This window comes from Notamacropus eugenii, chromosome 4 (assembly GCF_028372415.1).
Source record: "Notamacropus eugenii isolate mMacEug1 chromosome 4, mMacEug1.pri_v2, whole genome shotgun sequence".
Taxonomy (NCBI): Eukaryota; Metazoa; Chordata; class Mammalia; order Diprotodontia; family Macropodidae; genus Notamacropus; species Notamacropus eugenii.
This window is the reverse complement of record NC_092875.1, coordinates 285879392-285905424: the sequence shown is the minus strand read 5'-3', so window position 1 is coordinate 285905424 and position 26033 is coordinate 285879392. Positions and strand designations below refer to the sequence as shown.

Sequence of the window (26033 nt, the reverse complement as noted above, 5' to 3'; positions counted from 1 at the left end):
GCAGACTGAAACATTGTTTTTCAGTTCCTTTTTAATGGGTGTCATATTGCATGCCTTCTCAATTCATGGGAGAGGGGCTGGAAGGGAAGAGAAAATTTAGAACTCAAAATTTTTAAAAATGTTAAAAAAAAAAGATATAGGTCATGAGAGTTGCGAAGTTTGATAAAATGGAAGGCCAGAGAATTCAAGGAAACATCAACCTTTCAATCTATTGAATTCTCCAAGTATGATATGGGAAGGGAAATTATGAATTGGTATTAAATCCTTGAAAATGGACAAAGAAGACTTAGAAGGTGGTAGATCACAGGGATACAGATGGCATGAACTTCAAAGGAAGAAAATTTCCAGAGAGAAGTTTCTCAAAGTGACAGTACAGAGCAAAAGATATTGTCAACTCCTCCCTCTGACCTATTGTACTGAGGGCATACAAGTTGAAAACAGATAGTCCTGAAGGTATCCAAAGATATGTTATTTTTTGGAAAAAAAACATAGGCTTCTACGAGTGCAAGTCAGGAAAAATTGTCAGAAGAATAAATATAGGATGAAGGGGAGTTAGTAATAGAGCAAAGACCTCTGGAGGAAATAGTGGAAGGAGAGTGCTTAAGATTAATGGGGATAAGAATTCTGGGAGAAAGAACAGAGAAAGAGGATTTTTGCATTAGTTTATTGTGACTGAATAATAGAGAACAGGGGAGTAAGAAGTAAGAGTTGGCAAGCCCTAGTCTAAAGGAAGTATTATTTGATCAGAACCTACACCCCTCTGGAGTTCTAAGATGAAATAAAACCTCCCAGTACAAGGGCATTATCACTATCAGTCATACACTCTCTCTGTACACACCAGGTAGCTGGGGATGGAGGTGGTAGGGATTCCAAGGCATATTATACCAGGTGGACATAAGGAAATCAGGTCCTTAGGGTTAGAATCAAACACATGTAATGCTAGTTCTGCAATGTTCTTCCAAGGTGGTGGGAACGAAGCACATCTAAAAGATGTATGTGAAACATGCACTGAGCTCACATGTTAGACTAGGAAATTCTGAGTTTGGTCCTGGACTTGCTAGTTCTAATCTAGATGTGGATCAAGCAACATAAGAAACAAGGAGCTAAGGTTCAGATCCAGGTTGGAGCTAGTCGATATAGAGGCCAGTAGCTTTGGCATAGTCCCAGGTTTCATCTCCAGTCCAGGCTAGAACACATGCCCATGATTCCTCTGATAGACATGCATAGTACCAAGACATATGGCTCCTACCTGCACTAAGGTAGGCAGCCATACTCAGTACTACATGCTCTGCAGCTATTCATACTTTGTATTGTCTTCAAAAAGAAAGTAAAAAAGTTGACATGGTGAACACGAAATACCATAGCTAAAATGATAGTCTGTATCTTAACTCAGCTCTCTCTTCTGTGTATCTGTTGCCCTGCCTGGTTTCAGAATAAGATGTGCCTCCTAGGATACACTCATTACTTCTAAACTTCTAAACTCACCACCATGCTGCTAACTATAGCTTTTATTGACACCACCCGCCTCAGTCTCTCCTTCCTTTTTAATAGGTTTAAGGATGGAGTATCAAACTCTTCCCAGTGCCTTCCTTTATAGAAGGCAAGAACAGGATGGGTTTAAGGATGGAGAATCAAACTTTTGTCAATGTCTTCTTTTGTAGAGGGCAGAAATAGGACTCCTCCCTCTGACTAGGTTCAAACTCTTCTCAACATCTTTCTATGTAGATGGCAGAAATAGGACTCAGTTTACTCCACTCTGCATCTACTACCCTGCCTTGTTTAAACTTCACAGACCAAGATGCCTCCAAACAGGACCCCACGCCATGTACCTTCCCATATCCATCCCCCCACACACGCTATTTTCCTTTCCCTTCTCGTGTGTTGTCTTCGCCTTTAGATCATAAGCTCCTTGAGGGTAGGAATTTTCTCCTTATTGGTATAGTTCAGCTCTTAGCACAGTGTCTAGCACATAGCAGATGCTTAACAAATGTTTGTTGAATTAGATTGATTTAACAAACAAGCAATGGCTGATTATTGATGTAGGAATCGTTTCAAAATTAGCTACCTATGTGTAAACATTATCATCATTTGATTGGAGTAAAGATCAGGAGAAAGATTAAATAAGAAAAGTCATTACGTGCAACTGTAATAGCTTCAGCCTTATCTATTTAAGTAAATTGTTAACTCCAACAAATGGGAAATGAATAAAATTTGAGATATTTACTGATTATTACCATTTCTTGGAGAATTTTAATTGATATAAAACAGGACTATGAGAGGACCGAACTAGTCAAGAATTCACTTTCACTCACAAATACAAATCTCATTGCCAAGGAGAGAAAAATGACAGCCAATAAACTCATTTGCAAAATATTCAAAATAAAATGGTTGAAGATCATAGCACTAGAATTGGAAGGAACCTCAGCAGCCTTCTACCAGCAACTTGGTCTTACAAAACAGCACAAAGCAGTAGAGAGGGAAACAATCTATAGAAAGCTTTTCAGAAGAACCAAATTAGCCCAGGTCATTCTGAGAGTACTCTTAGGTGAAATTGGAAGGAGTTAACAAATAAACATGAAATGCCACAGATCTGCCAACATTCCACTAAATCATATTCTCATTAATACTGGTACAGTAATCACCACCATTGGTGTCCCAGACCTGAGTGACGATCCTGTGTGAAAAGTGAACGTAGCACTTAGGAAGATGAAGTTAGGAATAACATCTGGATCTTACCAAATACACACATAGAAGTCTGTGATGGAGGTCACACAATTTAAAAAGCATCCAGGGACTGCTAAAATTGGGAAAGACTTTAATAGAATAGAGAAGATCTTGAAAAGATATCTATGATATATAAGCAACTACTTAAAAGTCCCAGCAGTAATTGCTAGTCTACAACTGATAATTATTCAAGGAACATTAATTTTCAAAAAGAGGAAGCATCAATTACTAATAATCACTTGAAAAATCCAGTACTCTACCATTAATCAGAGAAGTAAATCAATAACTTTAAGGAATGATCTTGATCCCATCAAGTTGGCAAAAATAATTAAAAGCAACATAATTCAGTATTGGCAGGGATATAGAAAAATAGGTGAATTCATTAATTAGTGGCAAAATTTAACTTTTTAGGAGCTTTGGGAGAGCAAATATGGCAGAATTAGTACAAGTTACAAAAATAATCGTACCTTTGATTTAATAATAATTACCATTATGTGGGAATATACAACAAAGTATTATCAGAAATTTTAAAAAGAGTTATCCCATGAGTTTTAAAGGATTTTCATGGCAGAGTAATGTTTATGAAAACAAAGAACAAAAAAAAAGAAAGAACACTAAATATCCAACAACAAATCTATAGTTAAATAAATTGTGGTACGTTAATATAAGGGAATATTGTAATGCAATGAATTGACAAATATGAACAATACAGAGGAATCTGGAAAGGCTTTCTGCCAAATAATGAAAATGTAAACAGTTACTAAACAAGGGTAGTGGTTTGTATTGACATTCAATGTCAAGCTTTTGACAAAAAATTAATTTTTAAACTGGTTTAAAATATATTTTGTATATATGTCTTATCTCTCTGATAAAGGGGAGGGGCAAGGATTATTTCATTTCTGTTTTTAAATCCCCAATGCCTAGCACAGTGCCTGGCACATAATAGGTGATTAAAATATATTTGTTGGTTCACTAATTGAAAGAACAGAACTCTGGTTCAGACCCAGGTCTTCTAAAGCCAAATCTGGAGTTTCACCCACGAAACTAGCCTGTTTCAGTGTAGCAAGAGGAGGTAGAAAGAGTAACACACTCAGAAGGATTTTAAAAGGCTAGGAAAAGACAGTGGAAAAAATCTATAATGGTTTCCCCTGGAAATATTGTTAAATCACCTGGGAAACAGAAAAAAATAGCTTGATTTGAAGTACATTTTAAATTTTATATAGTGAAATAGGCTATTTGCAAGTTTCACCATCTGGATGCACCACCAGAATACCCTTCAGTAGCCTGGTATCCAGACAACTACCCAGTTTGCTATAAATAAGTAGTCTAGCTCAGCTCTGAAAAAAGGCAGACCTCTTGTGTCATCCAAGCCTCAACAGCCACATGCAAGGCTTTATGAAATCATTTTCTTACAGAATAAACTTGGGTTTTCCTCTGATCTAGCAACATGTTAATTACATTCTTAGGAGACCAGGGGAAAAACAGGTTTATTTTGTTACCTTAAGAAAACCATAGGGTTTATACCTAGAAGGAACCTAGCACTTCATTTTACAGGTGTGAAAACTGAGGTCCAAAGAAATAAGGTCATGCGAATAGTAAGGTGGCAAGGTTAGGACCTTCATCCTCTAAATCCAATGCATCTTTCACTATACATGAGACTAAGATCATGTTATCTGGAGCCCAAAGATTCTTACATGTAATATTTTTTAAAGAATCTATTCAGAAAGTAATCGTGATCTCATGGGGAAAGAACTAGATTTGGAGTCAAAAGACAAAGATTAAAATCTCAGTTTGGCATTTCCTATATTTATGGCTTTCAACAAGTAATTTCACCTCTTTTGGTCTCAGCTTCTTCATCTTAAAAAAAATTAGAGAGTGGGATATATGATCTCTAAGACGCTTCATAAGTTTATGAATCTATAATACAAAATGTACATTCACCAGGAATAGAAGGACAGAAGATAGGTCACTTTATTTCCTATTTATCAAATATACCAGTAGGTCCTCCTTCCCCCAAAAGCTAGGTCAAGCTGAGGGCAGTTTCATCTACATTAACATCTGTAGAGCCTTTTTCAGGTTGATCATGGATCCACTTGCAGGTCATATCCCAGGGCTGTGCTGTTGACTCCAAAGAGTTGATTGTTAAATTGTTGTTAAATTTTCAATATGAGCATGTATACCTTGGACACTGGCAAACACTACCAATCAGGGCTTGAGTTATTGTTTTGTTAATTATCTAGACTTAAGAGAATAATGGGGAAAATGTTAGTAATTCAGATTAAATTTTAAAGGATTTCAAGGGTAATTTTTTAAACCAGAGAACAGGTTGTTAAACATTTACCAGCACACCTCTGGGATAATCCAAAGAAGGTAGTAAATAAGCCCCTTTTAATTTGACTTCTGTCCTATCCTCAACTGAAACTGATCTCTCCAAAGTTACTAAAGATTTCTCAATTGATGAATATAATAGTCTTTTCTCAGTTCTTATCCCTCTTACCTTCTCTGCAGCATTTGACACTGTTAATCACCTCTTACTAGTCACACTTTCCTTTTGGGTTTCTGGGACACTGCTATCTGTTTGTTCTGTCCAACTATTCCTCAGTTTCCTTTGCTGGTTTTTCAACCATATCATGCACAATGACCGTTAATGTCTCCCTCTCTTCATCCCAAGACTCTGTCCTGGTTCCTCTTTGTCTCATTTGGTGATCCCATGTTATAATCAATCTCTCTGCAAATGATTTGTGTTCAGTATATCCATCTCTGATCTCTTTCGAGCTAGCATATTGTGTTAAATTGTCTTTTTGGATACATTGAACTGAGGTCCCATAGGCACCTCATGCTCATCTTGTTCTTATGAATTTAGATGTCCCTTGCTGTGGTGTTTATCCAAATCTAGATTCATAGAACCAGTTAACTATTTTAGGCTAGTTATACTTATATTTTGAAAGAAAAAATATAATATGAGACAACATTGTTTATTAGTATAACTCTGGAAACCAGTTACAAATGAACATTTTTAAATGAATGAATGCATGCAAAAGCATTTACCAGTTCTTTACTATGTGTCAAGGACTGTGCTATACCAGGGATACATGTACAAAAGTGAAGACAGTGTTGACTTCAAGGAATTTATAGTCTCATAGGGGAAGGCAGCACATATCATGGAGTGGTAGCCAGGGAGAAATATTTTGGTTTGGGAAGTTGCAGAAATGATAATTAGAGCCATAAGGAGGGAAATTGTCATATTATTTCCAGGAACAATAGTAGAGATGATTTGATTGTGGTTTGAAAATTGTAGTGGGAGGAGGGAGGTACCCATAAGTGAACTGGTAAGGAGTTGACTGAGGACTAAAGTGTAGGATGGCTCTATCGGGGCCCAGATGTAATGGATGACTGGGGCAACCATCAATCTGGATAGCTGGGTCCTAGGGCAAGAGTTCTGGGCATAAAGAAGGTGAAATCCTCCAGGGGCTTGTTTCTGTTCAACTAGAGAGTGAAATGAAGCTTGACTGGAACACACAGGAACTAGCATCACAATAGGAACATTTTTCTTCTTATGTTCAGTCATTATTTTGAGTGCACATTTCAATCAATCCAAGCCTTTTCATCCTATGCAACTCATCCATATTTTCCTGTAAATCCTCCATATGGACACCATCCAGTACATTCCTCTAAGAGTTTCAATAAAATATAGGACCTGGGGAGCACATAGGCTTTCAGACTGCTTCCTTCTAGCTACTTGACTAGCCTACCACCTATTCTGGTCATACACTCTTAAGAAATTGCTGGAATCTAATGCCTTGTTGGAAATACATCGCAGCCTACTGACACCCATCATTTATCACTCCATTTGAGTGGCCCGCAAATTTTTGCTCTTTTGGGGGATGGCATTTTCCCATGATTAGCAGTTATATAGCATTGCTAGAAGAATATCAGGTTTGACTATTGGGCCTTTTTTTTCTACTTAGACCTAAGAAGGCAGAACAAGGGTTGAAGTTTCCAAGAGGTAAATTTAGGCCTTTTATAAATAAGGGAAAATGTCCTGTTATGAGAATTATCCAAAAGGGACACAGGTTACCTTAGGAGGCAATGGATTCCCTTTCATCAGAGGTTGTCAAACAAAGGCTTAGTGAAAGACTGTTAGATACAGTCTGAGGGATGCTTGTTCACCTGTGGCTTGGTCTCTGAGGTTCCTTCTAATACTAGGGTTCTATGATTCTGTAATTATTAAAATACTTGAAAGGAAAATTTGGATATATTCTTTCTAACCATCAAATTAGTTACCCACTGAAATGCGCCTCGCGTCTGTTTCCCTTCAGATGGTCACTATATAAGTTTGTGAAGTTTATAAGCCTTTGGTTTATGAAGAATAGTAGCTGAGTGAGAGAATATAAATTTTGTTATGAATAGCTTACTTCATTTAAATTTAAAATATACTTGAACATTTGTCCATGATATCATTAGGGGGTGTCTTCTCTTTGGACGGGGAGAGAAAAGGCAATAAAAATATATTTCCCACCACTCAGTACTGAAGATCACTAAAGGAGATAGCTGTGCTATGGCCATAAATTGTGCCTGCCTTGCCAGCTGTGTGACCCTGGGCAAGTCCCTTAACCCTGTTTGCCTCAGTTTCCTCAACTATAAAATGAGCTGGAGAAGGAAATGGCAAGCCAGTCCAGTATCTTTTTTATATATTTATATATAAATGTATATTTATTTATCTATATAAAAATTATGTATCCATGTATATAAATATTATATATTTATACATATATTTATGCATATAGAATATTATATATTTATATGTAAACATATACTTCTGTATATAGAATATTATATTTTCTATAAATATATTTACATATGCAAAATAGTATATATTTATACACAATATGTATTTATGTATATAGAATATTATATATTTTATAAATACATATTTATGTTTATAAAATATTATATATTTGCCAAGAAAACCCCAATTGGGATCATAAAGAGTTGGACATAATTGATACAACTCAACAACAACAACAAAAAGTGCCTAGATTGAAGAGCTGCCCAAAAGAGAGAAAAACTTCCTTGACAAAGTTGGCCTTTTCAGCTGAATGGAGTGAGTATGATTTGAGAGATGCCAAAAGGTTTCTTCCCTCAGTCCCAACCAAAAGAATCTTCTCTGATAGCTTCCCAATGAAGTTCTGTCATTCCTAGCATTAATGATGCTCCTTTGTCATCAATGCAGAGCAGGTGCTGAGAGAATGTGACCCAAGAACAATCATTTTAACTGAGGGAGCGAGGAGGGCACTGTTCATGTCTGGATGGGACTCTGCCCCATATGATGGAATTCTAAGTGGCCAAAGGTTTCCATTAAAGGTGCTGAATGTTGGGAAATAGAGAAAAAACTTTCCACTTCCCAATTGTGTCTGTGGCTGAACTTGTTCACTTTAATAAGAGAATAGCTTATTCCTTGTGTAGACACTTATAAGACATAAATGGAAGGGCCAGCAGGAAAATTTCAGCTTTGTCCTTGGTAGCTTCGCCTGGGATAATGTAGGCTGACCTGAGGCTCCACCTCTTTTCAGCCTTCTTGGGGCCAGTTTGTGACCTAGGCTTCATTGCACAAGCTCTGGATGAATGGGTGGGAGTTTGGGTGGAGGTGGGGTAGGGTGTGAGGAAGGAAAGACATTATGGCCAGGATCACCAAGGCCTCAGGAAGTAGAAATGAAAAACTGGAAATTCACTAGAGTCACTAGGACTGAATAGCCTCAGGGCATCTGGGAAGGTAGTTTGGGTGGGAGCGGGTAGAGGAGAGGCTTCAGGTTCTTTCTTCCTCTCCAAGGCTGTTTTGTACAACATCTGCCTCTTGCCAGTAGAAGGGAAACTTTCAAAAACTTCTTTGGCCTGAGGGAGAGAAGGATTTGAAAATTCCCAACCTCCACTAGAGAGTCTGAAAATAAATCCCATCTTTGTCTATTTTCGCAATCATCCCAACAGTTTAATACCATAGGATGTCAAGAAATTGCTCAACCTATTACACAACTTTTGAAATGAATTCTAAAGCTGAAAAATATTACAACAGTGTGTTTAAACTGTGTGTTGTGAGTAAGGGTTCTTACTTCTTGGCAACCTTTGAAAAAAATTTTTTTTTCCAAATAGAATCTGTCTGGAAAACCAAAAACATATGGAAACACCTTCTGTTTCACGCAATGTATACATCAGACAATATATATTACAAAGTCTTGTAGTAGGTTTAAAAAAAACCTATCAACTTGCAAGATGTTCACCTCAATCACTGGTATGTACAAGAAAAGGCTTGGAAAAGGCGATCCTTCTGACTATCTTAATATATTTAAAGGACTGTCATGTCTTCTTTTTTTGGTATGGGGCTTTGTTTTGTTTTCTGGTTGGTCCCACAAGGCAGAACTAGAAGCAATGGAAGGAAACTGCAAGATAGACTTAAACTCAAGGTATGGAAAACTTCCTCATGATTAATTAGAACTATCCAAAAATGAAACAGGTTATCTTAGGAAGTAGTGGGTTTCCCTTCACTGGAGGTCACCAAGTAAATGACCATTTGACAAGGATATTGTCAAGAAGATTCCTGGTCAGATTGGATTGGATGACTTCTGATGTCTCTTCCATCGCTGAGGTTCTGTAATTCTATTAGCTTGAAATGAGTAGCACCACGGATAAGGAGAGTCTGATTTCTTTCAGTCATTCAACCCCTGGGCTCATGCTAGATTGCACTTGTTCTGATTCAATGAGCATTAATTATACACTGATTGTGTTGGGCAATATGGGTAATAGCTGGAGAAGATGCAGTACCTGTTTTGGAACAGCTTATAAACTAGTCATGGAAACAAGATATACTTGAAGAGACTGCCTTGCCCTTTATAAAAAAATCAGTAGTTTTGTAAGCCTTCTCAGAAAGCTTCAGAGAAGTCTTTTTTTTTTTAATTTAACTTTTAACATTTATTTTCACAAAATTTTGGGTTACAAATTTTCTCCCCTTTTATCCCCTCCCCCCCCAAACCCAAGCATTCTAATTGCCCCTGTGACCAATCTGCTCTCTCTTCTATCCTCCCTCTCTGCCCTTGTCTCCGTCTTCTCTTTTGTCCTGTAGGGCCAGATAGCTTTCTCTACCCCTTAACCTGTATTTCTTATTTCCGAGTGGTAAGAACATTACAGTTGATCCTAACACTTTGAGTTCCAACTTCTTTAGCTCCCTCCCTCTCCACCCCTTCCCTTTGGAAGACAAGCAATTCAATATAGGCCAAATCTGTGTAGTTTTGCAAATGATTTCCATACTAGTTGTGTTGTATAGGACTAACTATATTTCCCTCCATCCTATCCTGTCCCCCATTACTTCTGTTCTCTTATGATCCTTTCCCTCCCCATGAGTGTCTACCTCGGATTGCATTCTCCTCCCCATGCCCTCTCCTCTATCCTCCCCCCCACCCTGCTTGTGCCCTTGTCCCCCACTCTCCTGTATTGTGAGATAGGTTTTCCTATCAAAATGAGTGTGCATTTTATTCTTTCCTTTAGTGGAATGTGATGAGAGTAGACCTCATGTTTTTCTCTCACCTCCCCTCTTTATCCCTCCACTAATAAGTCTTTTGCTTGCCTCTTTTATGAGAGATAATTTGCCCCATTCAATTTCTCCCTTTCTCCTCCCAATATATTTCTCTCTCACTGCTTGATTTCATTTTTTTTTTTAAGATATGATCCCATCCTCTTCAATTCACTCTGTGCACTCTGTCTCTATGTATGTGTGCGTGTGTGCATGTGTGTGTGTGTACTCCCACCCAGTACCCAGATACTGAAATGTTTCAAGAGTTACAAATATTGTCTTTCCATGTAGGAATGTAAACAGTTCAACTTTAATAAGTCCCTTATGACTTCTCTTTGCTGTTCACCTTTTCATGGTTCTCTTCATTCTTGTGTTTGAAAGTCAAATTTTCTTTTCAGCTCTGGTCTTTTCATCAAGAAAATTTGAAAATCCTCTATTTCATTGAAAGACCATTTTTTCTCCTGAAGTATTATACTCAGTTTTGCTGGGTAGGTGATTCTTGGTTTTAGTCCTAGTTCCTTTGACTTCTGGAATGTCCTATTCTATTCCCTTCGATCCCTTAATGTAGAGAGTGCTAGATCTTGTGTTATCCTGATTGTATTTCCACAATACTTGAATTGTTTCTTTCTAGCTGCTTGCAATATTTTCTCTTTCACCTGGGAATTCTGGAATTTGGCCACAATGTTCCTAGGAGTTTCTCTTTTTGGATCTCTTTCATGTGGTGTTCTGTGGATTCCTTGAATATTTATTTTGCCCTCTGGTTCTAGAATCTCAGGGCAGTTTTCCTTGATAATTTCATGGAATATGATGTCTAGGTTCTTCTTTTGATCATGGTTTTCAGGTAGTCCCAGAATTTTTACATTGTCTCTCCTGAATCTATTTTCCAGGTCAGTTGTTTTTCCAATAAGATATTTCACATTATCTTCCATTTTTCCAATCTTCTCGCTATGTTCTGTGATATCTGTCTTTCTCACAAAGTCCTTAGCGTCCATCTGTGCCATTCTAGTTTTGAAAGAACTATTTTCTTCAGTGAGCTTTTGAATCTCCTTTTCCATTTGGCTAATTCTGCTTTTGAAAGCATTCTTCTCCTCATTGGCTTTTTGAACCTCTTTTGCCAATTGAGTTAGGCTAGTTTTCAAGGTGTTAATTTCTTCAACATTTTTTTGGTTCTCCTTTAGCAGGGAGCTGATCTGCTTTTCATGCTTCTCTTTCATCCCTCTCATTTCTCTTCCCAGTTTTTCCTCCACCTCTCTAACTTGATTTTCAAAATTCTTTTTGAGCTCTTCCATGGCCTGAGCCCATTGGGTGGGCTGGGACACAGAAGCCTTGATTTCTGTGTCTTTGCCTGATGGTAAGCATTGTTCTTCCTCATCAGAAAGGAAGGGAGGAAATGTTTGTTCTCCAAGAAAGTAGCCTTCAATAGTTTTATTTCTTTTCCCTTTTCTGGGCATTCTCCCCAGCCAGTGACTTGACCTCTGAATATTCTCCTCACACCCACCTCGCCTCCTGGTCCTCCCAGCCAGCGTTTGGGGACTGAGATTCAAATGCTGCTTCCCGCCTTAGGGCTTTTGGCGGGGGCAGGGCTGCTATTCAGTGTGAGAATTAAGTTCAGGCGGTCAGGTTGGGGCAGGGCCGCCTCTCAGGCTCAGTTCCCTCAGGGGGTTTATGTACAGACCTTCCACAATGGATCCAGGCTCCCACCCGCTTGGGGAGCCCCTGTCTGCAGCCGCCTCTCAGCTTCTATCTCCCGGGGGGGCCTGAGCCATGGGGGCACCCCACTCCCCTCTCGACCCGCCAAAGAGACTCTCTCACCAACCCCCGTCACCTGTGGGTGGAGGGGCTTGTGCCGCTGCTGGAGATCCCGTCCCTGAAGCCTGCTCGGATCTGTACCTCTCGGAGCCACGGCCGCCGCAGGTCTGGGCTGGGCTCCGCGTCTGCAGCGCGATGGACCTTTTGCGAGAGGTTTGCAGGTCCCTCTGTGGGTGGAGGGACCCGCGTGGCCACTGGAGATCCCGTCCCCATAGCCCGCTTGGATCTTTTCCTCACGGTGTCGCAGCCGCTGCAGGGCTGCCCTCTACTCCCAGTCCCGGTGCCCAGTCCGCAGCGCGAAGGACCCCCCGCGAGAGGTTTGCAGGTCTCTCCAGAACAGGAATCTCGCTCGCTCCAATATTCCGTGGCCTCTGGGTGCAGAATTCACGGTGAGTTGGTCCCCTCTAGCCATTCTGTGGGTTGTGGGTTCGGAGCTATGTGTATGTGCGTCTTTCTACTCCGCCATCTTGGCTCCGCCCCCCCAGAGAAGTCTTGAAAGTACATCCTAAAGCTCTCAGGAAGCACTGTGGCAGAATGCAAGGAACTCTGGACCAGGAGACAGAAGTTCCAATCTCAGTTCTGCCAAGAGCTCCCAAGGTGACCTTAGATTTAACCCCTTTGAACTTCATCAGAATGAGGGAAAGGATTTCTTTTATTGCTTTTAGCTCTAAAAATATATGATGTTATGATTTTTTTTACATGGAGTCATCCTAGGGAATATTTCTAAAGCCATACATAAGCTGCTGCTTAAGGAAATTTAAAATAAAAAAGATCGTTGCAGGGAGGAGTTAGTAAAGGTAGCAGCATGAAAGAGGTATGCTAGGTACTGTGGACAGGTCACGTACTGTAGATGGGTGTGATAATCCCACATCTGCCTAGTAAAATGTGAACATATTAGGGTTAGAATAGGATAGAATCGGATTTAGGATTAGGGTTAGAATTGGAGCACATTTAGGGTTAGATGCGCTCCAATTCATACTCATATATATATATATATACATATATATATATATACACACACACACACACACACACACACACACACACGTATATGTGCACAAATAATGTTTAACTTTATTGAAAGTTTAATGATTGAAAGATCATAAAGGATCATCTTCTGTATATTTTATGGCAAAGGAGAGAGCCTTTATGAATGAATTGTAGCTACTGAGAGGCAGGATGTCACAGTGGATAAAGCAGAGAGTCACGAAGACTCAGATTGAAATTCCTTCTGTCATTTAACATTTAATTTCCCTGAATCTCAGTTTCCTCATCTGTAAAATGGAAGTAACAATACCTATAATACATAGTACCTACTCTTTAAAGTCAATAAGAGGCTCAAAAGAGTTGATGTATATAAATCACCATGAATACCTTTTTTTTTTTGTACTTTGTGATTGTATTGGAGAAGGGAGCTGCCAGTGAGAAATTTCCATAAATACAAATTGGCATTTTCTTTGTAACTTACAGTCTTACAGAGTTGCCTTAAAAGTTTTATATAAGTGTTGCATGCCATTATTATTCTGTTCTTTCTGGGGCAGCGTTGTCCTCAACCCTGAGAACCCAGAAGACTTATTGATTATCATTATTTTAAAAAGTCAATCTTAGAACCTGTTCATCCCACTAAGAATGAATTCTTTGCTTAGACCTAGGGTTTGCTTCTTGGTATTTTTATTTTATATTTACGTTTACCAATTACAGAGCACCTAGAACTTAGTTTACTTGGACAATCTAGGTAGACTACGAGTTTGGTTCAGAGCTGTACAGAAGGAAGAGAGCAGACTGGATCATCTTCAGAAAATGGCAAGGTTACTTTAATGACTCCATGATTCCCATGAAAGCAAAGCCCTACCACTCTTATTGCATGTCAGTGAAACTTGGGATACAGGAATCCCTAAAGAATTTAAAATGGATATCCCATAGAGGGCAGTGAAGAGGCACCTGGTGGGTGTGAGCAGACCACAACACATAATCAATGAAGAATTTTCTGGAAGAACAGGAGTAAAAGAGGTTACCAAATCTCCTTTGGATTGAAAGTACTACACTAGATCAAGTGTGAATCAGTAGATTCATCCCATAATGAATACTCCCCGTGGGGTAGGGAAAGCATTGTTGACTTCTTTGGAGTAGGGGGTCTTGGGTTCTTGCTCCATCTAGCTATCTGTGGGCCCCAGGGCAAGTCACTGAATCTCCCAAGGCCTCAACTTCCTCTTCTTCAAATGAAGAGGCTGTAAATGAAGGAACTTAGATATTTCCTAGTTCCCTTCCGGGTCTCAAGTTTTGTGGTATGTGACTAACACAATTAAAAAAATCTATATAATCCATTAACATAAACAGAGGAGAGTTAAAACATTCCATTCAGAGTGCCTTATGAATCTTATCTGAAGTCAGCTCAGTTTTCAATCATTATATGTAAAATTCATCCAGAAAAGTTTTTTTTGTTTTAAATGAGATCCTTATTTCCAGGCACTATGAGGAGGATACATAGATAAGACAGTTTTGAAAATAGTGTTGTATCCCTTGAATGAAAGTTGGATGTAGACTATAAAGCTCACATACATATACATCTTATTTATGCCCTCTGGATATATTTACCTGCTTTGAGAGTACTGGCCTTATTACCTTGATATATTTGTTCACAGTATGTTACGACCAAAGACTTTTAAAAATTTACTCCTACAGATGGAAATTCAACCTTTTTTTCCAGGCCCTTTTTGCCCTTGAGGTCCAGGAGGGCTAAGTAATCTACCTGTCAGAACACTGGTTGAGCTGTCTGTGCTCCGGGGAGGGAACATTATAATAAAAGCTAATCCTTGAAGCTAATCTATGAGTGATGGAGCAGCCTGACAGTCCTCCCCCGGGGACCCTAGTACATCAGACTGCTGTCCACCTTAACCCTCAAGGATTCCAAACAGAGATGAGTCAAGCCCTGGCACAGGCCAAGCATTCCCTCCCTGCTTGGTAAACAGAACAGCCCTTTGCCGTCACTCGGATCCTTTCAGTGCCACAAGACTCCAGGAAGAAACAAATAGTTTGGAAGCCAAAACCCCAAGGCGGGGTAAGAAAACAGAATTGTGTGCATCCTGAGCGATGATTTCATTGGCAGGAATTTCTTAAAGGAGAAACTCTGCATGGCTCCAGCTAAATGCCCGTTCTTGTTAACTCCCAAGCTAACAATTAAACTCTTTTCTCCTGAAGTTTCTAAGGGTGACCTTTGGCTTTTTAACTTTGTCATTTCTAAATGAGATCTTTAGCACTATTCTTTGTAGCTAATATGCATATATGCATTCAGGTTTATTCTTCTACCTTGATATGTTTTGGTTTTTTGTCTCTCAGGCTACCTTCTGATATTATGCTTTATTTAAATAATTGCTTTTCTTTTTTTCCTTTTTTCCCCTCATTCTTTCCAGCCATTCTGGGAAGGACCTATTTCACACACACACACACACACACACACACACACACACACACACACACACACACACACACACACACACACACACACACACAACTCCCCCTGCTGAGAAGAGTGAGTATCAGTCAGCCAAGTAAAACTACTTCAGCCTCAGAGAGGCAGCCTGTTGTAGACCTGGACTCAGAAAGATTTGTGCTTGAAACCTACCTCGGACATTTATTAACTGTATGACCCTAGGCAAAATCATTTCACTTCTCTGAGCCTCGGTTTTCTCATCTGTAAAATGGGCATAATCACAGCATCTGGTTTATGTGGCTTTTGTGAGGATCAAGTGAGACGATCCATGGATGGTACTTTGTCAACTTGAAAGTACTATGTAAATGTGACCTCTAGAGCAACATGTACTTTTTGCATGTTTCCAGTCATCTAATCAAAATTTTCTATTCTACCACCTCTCTCCATCATTTGACTAGGGAGGACTTCTACCTAATGGAAATTCTGCTTAATGATCAGATCTCCAAGTGAATTTGTTTGGCCTAGTTTGGGGAGACAGTTCAATTATATTCTTGGTATCTCCTTCCAAAGCCTTATGTGGATAGTTCCCTGTAGGGCCATGGGCCTGTCTTTTTTCTCCAGTTACTCAGAAGATTTTACGTTTTATTTAAGCAACGTGATTGCCAGTTGAATAGAGTCCTATGATTCTAATCGCTGCTCGGCCTTAAGAGAATAATTTGAATGTTTTATTCTTTTCCTCCTCTTCCTTTAAGAGCCTGGCATTTCTGTTCTGGCCTTAGTAGAAATCACTCACCCTATCGAATGGCATGGCTGGCTAGTGCCTTCAAACTTCCTCTGGTAGAGTCACACCTGTAGTCCACCAATAGCTGAAACTCCCACTAAGCCCCCCTCTTCTCATAAGTAGAGAGAGAGCCATGCTCTGGATATTGTGATGTCACAGAGTTCAATTCTTGGTTTTCATGAAGGTCCCATGGAGACACAGAAGTTATTGGGCTTCAATTTCTACCCATGCTTAGATCACAGCATAGACCACCAAGAACCACCTTCTCCCTGCCCCCCCATTCATGTTTATCCCTTTGTTCAAAGCCCTCTTAAGAACCTCATGAACAATGGACTTCTCAGGAACATACGCTGACCCACAGAATCATAGAACTTAGCCAAGTGTTGAAAGGACCTTAGACACCAAACTCTTCATTTTACAAATGAGTCAAGGTTAACCAAGGAGGTTAAGAAGCTTGTCCCAAATCACGCAGTGACTTAGCAGCAGAACCAGGCTTAGAACTCATGTCACCTGATTCTCCAATCCAACTTTCTTTCCAATACGCTGCACTGACTCACTAGCCAACTCTAAATTACTTCATCGTTGTGGTTTTCTGGTAGGTAGCTCATCTGTCAATCTTCCCAAATCTGTCTCCTGCCAGGGACCATTAGAACAGTTTATCATATGAACAAGAAACAAGAACATAGTTCAATAAGCTTTCCCCAAACAGATTATTATCAGAGTTAGCTCTGGCTAGCACTCAGATTTCCTGACCTATAAGAGCCTAGTATTAGAACAAATAGTATAATGTATTGACAAATAATACAATGTATTGACATGAAGAAGGGTTGAAGCAACTGGGTATATTTAACCTAGAGAAAAGAAGATGGAGGCAGGACATAATAGCTGTTTTTCAGACATATGAAAACTTTCAAACATATGAGAGATTTGTATTGTTCTGTGTAATGTCAGAAGGAAGAGTCAATGAGTGGAGGTCTCCAGGAGGCAGACCTTCTCATAAAGAATTCTTCAAGGGTTCTAAAAGATGGAATAGGCTGCCTACAAGGGACTGAGGGCCTATCACTGGAAATGATTAAGCAGGGACTTGGTTACCATCTATCAGGGATGTTGTAAAGAAAATCCATTTTTTTCCAGTGCTGAGATTCTATAATTCTGATATAGTGTCTAAGTAATGGACATTTAATTGAGGTAATCACAAACCTCCTTCCCCCTCTCCCTACTTTGAGGTGCTCTGACATCCCATGGAGCATTTGTGGAGTCTAGCTCAGGGCACACGTGGCCACCTGGAGATGGTGTATGGGTGAGGGGGGGTGGGGAAATGGGGTAGAACAGGGTTGGTTTGCAATTAGAGGAATTACATAAAGATATTCCCCCCAAAAAAGATGAAGAAGATCAAAAAGTTTTAAAATAGTATCAACTACTTTATCTAGCATGTATGGGAATAATCACTAGAAAACATATTTTCACTATTATTAGGTATTTTTTCCTTTCTTAAACTTCAAATTGCATAGAAAATATCCACAAATGGAATTCTTTGTGATACAAAAAGGTAGTTGAATTTAATATAGCTAATGGTAGCTTCAATGCCAGAAAGTGGTGCTTTGAAAGTCTCCAAATAAAGAGACAGAGCTTTTACTCTTTGGTCCAAGCTGAGAATAACAGGATATCAGAATTAGAGGAGATTTTACAAAGACACTAGTTCAACTCCTATCATTTTCCCTGTGCAGAAACTAAGGCAAAGTGACTTGATCAAGGTCACACATTTGATAAAATAGCAAAAATATTGGCTTGAATCTAAATTGCCTGACTCCCATTCCATTGAGCTTTTCCTGACATGAGACTCTCTCCTTTGATGTCTATTTTGTTCCTCTTCTTCAATTTAATTTCTTTGTTCAATTCAATCAATCAATTAACATTTATTAAGCACCTATTATGTGTCAGGCACTGGGAGAAGTGTTGGGGATACAAGAAGAGGCAAAAGATAGTCCCTGCCCTCAAAGAATTCACAGTCTAATGGGGGAGACAGTATGCAGATATATGCATGTATACATATATATGCATGTATACATATATACATATATATATTATATGTATATATATATATATATATATATATATATATATATATATATATATATATATACAGAGAGAGAGAGAGAGAGCACTATACAGAGAATAGATAGTAAATAAATAACAGAGGAAAGACCTTAGAATGTCGTAAGAGAAATTAGGAAAGAATTCCTGTAGAAGGTGGGATTTTAGCTGAAATTTTAAGGAAGCCAGGGAGGTCACTTGAGTCAGAAGAGGGAGTATATTCCAGGCATGGGGGACAGCTAGAGAAAGTACCTGAAGCAGAGAGATGGAGTATCTCATTTGTGGAACAATCAGGAGACCAGTGTCACTGGATCAAAGAGCATGTTCTAGGGAATAAAGTGTAAGAAGCCTGGAAAGGTAGGAAGGGTCTAGGTTATAAAGGGTTTTGAATGACAAAACATTTTGTATTTGCTCTTAGAAGCAATAACGAGTCACTGGAATGCATGTGACATAATTGGACATGTGTTTTAGAAAAATAACTTTAGTGGCTAAATGGAGGATGGACTGGAATGGGGGAAAATTTAAAACAGGCTACCAGCAGGCTATTGCAATAATTCAGACACGAGGTGATGAGAGGTCTGCTCCAGAGTGGTGGAAATGGCAGAGGAGAGAAGGGGGCATATTCGAGAGATGTTGCCAAGGTGAAATCTTCAGGCCTTGGCAACAGATTAGATATGAGGGGTGAAAGATAGTGAGAAATTTTCAAACTTGAGGGACTGAGAGGATGGTGCTGCCCTTTGTTGTTGTTGTTTTGTCCTTAGTTTTGAAGAGGACCAATGATATCACAGAGTAATGTCTTGACTCATGTGAATTGGATTAAGTGAGGCAGAGTTGCACAAGTCTTCAACGTCTCTCTCTCTCTCCTTCGTAATCATGAAAGTCCAAAGACAAAAGTCAAGACAACTGGCAATGGTCAAGATGCAGTGTCCAACTAAACTCTAAGCTCTCCATGGTGCCTGCCTCAGCTGTCTTTATGGCCATTGGAACAAATTATTCTCATCTAACCCATTTCTCTGGGGGAAGTCTTCACATATGTGGGGTAGACAGCCCTCTAACTCATTGATGGGCTTGAGCACCATTGGTTACCCTCAACCTGATTTAGCTCTTCTGCAAAGAGGGTTTAACTCTTTTTGACCACTGGACATGCTACAGCTTTGTGGAGCCACAGGTGAGTTGAGTGCCAGGTAGACACCAAAGATGGATGAATATCCCTGAAAAGGGCTCCACAAGCCAGAAGTGCTAGCTCTCCTTGAACACCCCATACATCCCTGTAAAGTAATAGGAAAGGTAGCAGGGGGAGATGGCTTAGAGGGAAAGGCAGTAAGTTGTTTTGAATATATGGAATTTAAGAGGTCTATTGAACATCTAATTTAGGATGACTGAAAGACAGCTGGAAATGTGAGATTGGAGGTAGGCATTGAGTTTCAGAAGGATAGGTAGGTTTAAGAATCATCAGAATAGAGACAGTAATTAAATTCATGGGAACTGATAAGATCACCAAGTAAAGTTAGCATAGAGGGAGAAGAGAAGACCCAGGACAAACCCCTGAAGGACATCTACAATGTAAGAAGGATTCAACAAGAGACACAGAGAAGGAGCTGTCAGATAGGTAGGAGGAGAACCAGAAGAGAGTGGTGTCCTAAAACCTAGAGAGAAGAGAGTGATCAACAGTGTCAAAGGCTACATTAGAGGAGAAGGAGAATGAGGATTGAGAAAAGACCATTGTATTTAACATCTAAGAGATAATTAGTAACTGAAGTGACTTAGGAAGACCTGAAATCAGGTTCCAACTTGGTCACATCCTGGCTAGATGATCCTGACAAGTCATTTAACTTCTTAGTGTTTAAGACAACTCTCTGAATCTGTGAAGTGCAGAAAGCTTGCTTATCTGCATTGACAAAGAAATTTTTTTTACTGGGAGTTTCTAACATCGGTGAAATCAGAAGACTGAACCAAAATTTCATAATTTTATCCCTTCTTTCCATCCTTTGAATAGGGAGCTTCTCCAATCTCAAGACTCTTTTTTTCAATCTCCTCTGGCCAGATCTGTGCACCTCCCCTTATAAATTTATTTCCTTATAAGCAAAGTATATATTTAAGAAGGTGATTAGCCAATAGACTGGGGAAAACTAGGCATTCATTTCTCTGGCAAAGGTACTCCTGATTGCTTAGAAAATGATCATTTTTCATGAGCTGTAGATGATCCATCCTAAACACCAGAGAAATAAATGAAATGTTTTATAACTGAAGAGGGAAAACAAGACCTACTTGCAGATTAATTTGAGGACTGGGGGAAGTGAGGCCAGATGTATGTTTTTAATGGTAATAGGAGCTCCCAATGACTGGGCTCCCTAGACCAATATAATTCTGCAATTTATTGTTCTAGAGAGTAGCCTTGGGCCCTGAGAATTTAAGTGACTTGTACATCACACAGCTGGTATTGGCAGGACTGGAACTCAGGTTTTGTTGATTGCAAGGCTAGTTCTTTATCCACCAAGCCATGCTGATGACTCAAATTCCATGGCAGCCGTGGAAGTTTCATCCTATTAAACATAGATGCTGTCCAGGTCATGGTTCCACATCTGATGGCATAGAAACCAAGGGTTCAGAGAAGTAATTCCTTTAATAAAAATATATCTGGGGGATGGAGCCAAGATGGCAGAGTAGTACCAGAGACTTGCTAGAGCTCTCCCCCCAAACCCATCCAATCACCTGTAAAAATTACTTTAAACAAATTCTGGAGCTGCAGAACCCACAGAACAATGGAGTGAAGCAAATCTCCAACCCATGACAACCGGGAAAGGTGAGGGGAAGTGTCTATCATGCTGGCAGCAGAGCACAGTAGAGCATGGGCTGTGCCAGCACAGATAGGACCTGAGCAGACCTAGTGGGGACTGAATCTCTGGCAGCTGTGGTGTTTTCCAGACTTCATAACCCCAAAATGCTGAGGACATATTGGAAGGTCAGTGGAAAAAACCAGCTGGTCTGGTGTGAGAGAGTAGCATGGTTTGGCCCCAGCCCCAGGATGGTGGAGGGGGCAGAGGAGCCCGTGGCAACTGCAGCAGGGACAGAAGCAGCAGATATTTCTGGAGTTCTCAATCCACAGATTGTGGGGGGAATAGAACAGCTAACAGGAAGCACCCCCCCCCCCACTGGAATCAGAGAACTACCTTGACAAAGAGCTCAAAAGTTAAGTAAATGGCTGGGGAAATGAGCAAAAACTGGAAAAAGAATCAGACTATAGAATCTTACTTTGGTGATAAAGAATACCAACATATACAAACAGAAAAGGACAACAAAGTTAAAGCTCCTACAATCCAAAGCCACCAAGAAAAATATGAATTGGTCTTAGGAGCAACTGAAAATCAAGTAAGAGAAGTAGAGCAAAAATTGGGAAGAAAAATGAGAGTGCAACAAGAAAATCATGAAAAATGAATCAACTACTTGCTAAAGGGGATCAAAGAAATGCTGAAGGAAATAACACCTTAAAAAACAGAGTAACCCAAATGGCAAAACAAATCCAAAAAACCACTGAGGAGAAGAATGTCTTAAAAAGCAGAATTGACCAGATGGAAAAGGAAGTCCAAAAACTCACTGAAGAAAATAATTCCTTAAATTAGAATGGAGCAGATGGAAGCTAATGACTTTATGAAAAATCAAGAAATTATAAAAGAAAACCAAAGGAATGAAAAAATAGCAGATGATGTGAAATATCTCATTGGAAAAACAACTAACCTAGAAAATAGATCCAGGAGAGATAATTTAAAAATTATTGTATTACCTGAAAGTCATGATCAAAAAAAAAGAGCCTAGGCATCATTTTTCAAGAAATTATCAAGGAAAACTGCCCTTATATTCTAGAGTAAAATAAATATTGGAAGAATCCACTGATCACTTCCCAAAAGAGATCCCAAAAGGAAAACTCCTAGGAACATTGCAGCCAAATTCCAGGTCAAGGAGAAAATATTGCAATCAGACAGAAAGAAGAATTCAAGTATTGTGGAAACACAATCAGGATAACTCAAGATCTAGCACCTTCTACATTAAGGGATCGCAGGGCTTGGAATGTGATATTCCAGAGGTCAAAGGAACTAGAATTAAAACCAAGAATCACCCAGGAAAACTGAGTATAATGCTTCATGGAGAAAAATGGTCATTCAATGAAATAGAGAACTTTCAAGCATTCTTGATGAAAAGACCATAGCAATAGAAGCATGAAAAGGTAAACAGGAAAGAGAAATCATAAGGGATTTACTAAAGTTGAACTGTTTACATTCCTACATGGAAAGATAATATTTGTACCTCTTGAGATTTTTCTCAGTATTAGGGTAGTTGGAGGGATTATATACATATAGACAGAAGGCACAGGGTGTGTTGAATAGGAAGGGATGATATCTAAAAGAATAAAATTAAGGGGTGAGAGCAGAATACATTGGGAGGAGAAAGGGAGAAATAGTATGGGGTAAATTATCTCTCACATAAAAGAGGCAAGAAAAAGCTATTTCAATGGAGGGGAAGAGGGGGGAGGTGAGAGGGAAAGAGTAAACCTTACTCTCATCGCATTTGGCTTCAGGAGGGAATAACATGCACACTCAATTTGGTATGAAAATCTATCTTACACTATAAGAAAGCATGGGGAAGGGGATAAGGGGGGATGATGGAAGGGAGGGCAAATAAGGGGAGGGGTAATTAGAGGTAAGCACTTTTGAGGAGGGACAGGGTCAGGAAAGAGTAGAATAAATGAGGGGCAAGATAGAATGAAGGGAAATATAGTTAGTCTTCTCATCATGACTGTTATGGAAGTGATTTGCATGACTACAGGTGGATAATCTATATCAAATTGCTTGCCTTCTCAGTAGGGATGGGTGGGGAGGGAGGAAGGGAGAGAAGCTAGAACTCAAGGTTTTAAAGACGAATGTTAAATTGTTTTTACATGCAACTGAGAAATAAGACATACATCCAATGAGGTACAGAAATCTATCTTGCCCTACAAGAAAATAGAGGGGATGGGGATAAGAAAAGGGAGGGGTATGATAGAAGGGAGGGAAAATTGGGGGGAAGAGGTAATCAGAATGCATGATATCCTGGGTTGGGCAGAGGGGAAAGATGGGGAGAAAATTTGGAACTCAAAATCTTGTGGAAGTGAATGTTGAAAACTAAAAATTAATAAATTAAAACAAACAAACAAAACAAACATGTCCAACAACTGCCGGGTAAAAGCAATCCCCAAAGCAAAAAATAAATAAAAATAACATTTAAAAGGCAATCTAGGAAGATATAAGCAAGAGCAATAGGTATTGACTCATGTTCCCTTGGTCCAACAGAAATCTTTTATCCTTCTCTTTTATTCTAATTAAGTCTGATTTTTTCCTAGGCATCCACAATTCGTTGAAGGAATTGTGAATACATTTTCCTGAAGGTAAATGAGTATAGGTGATTTTCTTTTGTTTTTTGATGGGAGGGCAAGGTGAAGGTCTAGACTTTTTATTTCATCAAAATGGGGAAACTCCCAGTATGGAAACTCCCTCCACCAAAATAGATAAACAACCCTCCAAAATGATAGCCCTACTGCCTGAAGCACTGAAAGGTTAAATGACCTGCTAGTGATCATACAATTAGTAAGTAGGACCTGAAAGCAGGCTTTTCTGACTCTATATATCTATTCATTTTATTATACTACTTCTCTCTCTCTCAGGGTTAAGTGACTTGCCTCAGATGACATAGCTAGTAAGTATATGTCTGAGGTCAGATTTGAATTCAGGTCCTCTTGACTCCAGGGCTGGTGCTGTATCCACTGTACCACGTAACTGCATGCACCACCCCCTACCCACACCTGTCTTTTTAAGCCTAAAGCTGCCAGTGTACCCTGTATTAACCAGGCCACATCTTGCTTAATTTCAGAATTAGAAGAAATTGGGCATTCAGATGAATGGTCCTAAACATACTAATCTACTAATATATGGAGCAAAAGAAGGTATCTGGAAAAGTAAGGGCATAAACAAGTGATATGATGCCATAAAGTTAGTTGACATATTTAACTTTGATGGTCTCCCGATTTATTTTCTCTGAAGCAGGTCATTATGTCATATGTATCCTCCCACTGAACAAAGACAGCTGTAAAGCCCCGATGTGTCACGTATTAGATTCGTGTGACCCAAATACCCCTTTACTGAGCTACCAAAAGTCTTCATAAGTATTTGAAAGAACTGTCTGAATTCACACCAATGGCTGCCTTCTAAAAGAAGCTACTTATAATTGTAATGAATGGGCATCACTTCCTAGTCAGTTGAACTGCAAGCAACATATCTGTGGCTTTTCTGACATGATGAACCAAGATGGCTTGTTTTTAAATCATCATTTTTCAAAATGACTCATTTTCAACTCAGTTTAAGAAAATGTTTTCTGACCCAATCCTACCCCGCCAATGAAAAACAATAAACAACAACAACCCTCCATGGAAAACACAGCAACTCCCAGGAGGAGATTTACTCCCAGAAGTAAATAGCTGCCCCGATCCTTTGTCCATGTTTTCATCTACTGCAAGAGATTTAGTAAACAGCCACTTAAACAAACATACCTCAAAGGCCACCCACTGATTCATGAGGGCGTGCCCACCCAAGGGAATGGCCACCAAAAGTTGGTTGTCCTATCCTGAGCACTCTGCCCCAGGCTGATAACTCAGGAAAAACAAAATTATGTCCCTTATAATAAATCTTGGTTTAACATTTACTTAATGCTTAACACATTGTTTATAAATGTCTTAAAACTGTTTTAAAGCACAGAACACTGCCTTGCTTGCACAGAAACCTACTGTATTTACAAGAACCTGAGCAGGGAGATGACAGATAGGAGTTTGTTTAGGTTCTTTTTCCTTATGTGTATTGGGGGGTGTGGGCAAGGATGGGGGAAGGGAGGATTACAGTCTTGGATTAGGGGGCCTTTCAGAAGGGGGAGGGGAATAGCTATCTCAAATAACTGTCCCCAAAGAGCTGGTAAGTAGAAACAGTTTGAATATGAGTATGGAGAGGCTCATCATCATCAGGTTGACCAGCAGATTGTACGTTAGGTGGCTCAGTGGCTAGTGCTGGACTTGGAGTCAGGAAGTTCTGAATTCAAATCCAGCTTCACATTACAGCATGGTCTTGGACAAATTACTTCACCTCTCAGTCTCAGTTTCTTCATCTGTAAAATTGGAATAACAATGTCATCTACCTCCCAGGGTTGTTGTGAGAATTAAGTGAGACTATACACACACATACATATGATACATATGCATATTATGTATATATGTATGTATGTATGTATGTTTTGCAAACCTTTAAGTACCATATAAATGCTAGCTTTGTATTATTTTTAGAACATAAACTACTTGAAAGCAAGGACTATTTCATTTTTGCCTTCAAGGTCCCAAGCCCTGGCATAGTGCCAGGCAAAGAGCAGACGATTCGTAAAGCTTTCTCTATTGAAATTTATTTATGAATTTCTTTTTTTCTCACATGACTGATGAGGAACCATCCAACAAGACCTGTTGTGGACTGTTATCTTCTCATTGGAGAGAATCACCTCACTCCTTAAATGCTGGATCTTCAGAAGTATTTCAAAGAGATTATACTAATGTTTTATGGCTCTAGTGG

General features: G+C 39.4%; 1 protein-coding gene and 1 long non-coding RNA gene across 8 annotated transcripts in view; one reads left to right on the top strand and one right to left on the bottom strand.

Moving 5' to 3' along the window:
* DNAJC5B (DnaJ heat shock protein family (Hsp40) member C5 beta) overlaps positions 1-16407 on the bottom strand; it is a 97481-nt gene extending 81074 nt beyond the window's left edge. For 3 of the 6 annotated variants that reach the window (XM_072604709.1, XM_072604711.1, XM_072604707.1), the window contains exon 1: positions 16318-16403. Coding sequence is in view for 1 of the 6 variants with exons in the window: in XM_072604706.1 (XP_072460807.1) it covers positions 16318-16332 (15 nt within the window). In the remaining 5 variants the exon portion in view is untranslated. Of the gene's footprint in view, positions 1-16317 lie in introns of all 6 variants that reach the window. The other 3 variants (XM_072604706.1, XM_072604708.1, XM_072604710.1) reach the window with 3 other exon arrangements.
* A 131-nt stretch (positions 16408-16538) lies between these two features.
* LOC140501295 (uncharacterized) lies at positions 16539-24805 on the top strand. Of its 2 annotated transcripts, none has more exons than XR_011966127.1 (3): positions 16539-16900; positions 23774-23818; positions 24474-24805. It is a non-coding gene; the product is annotated as an uncharacterized lncRNA (long non-coding RNA). The 2 variants fall into 2 exon arrangements; XR_011966126.1 differs by having other exon boundaries at positions 16815-16900; positions 24471-24554.
* The last annotated feature ends 1228 nt before the right edge of the window (positions 24806-26033 follow it).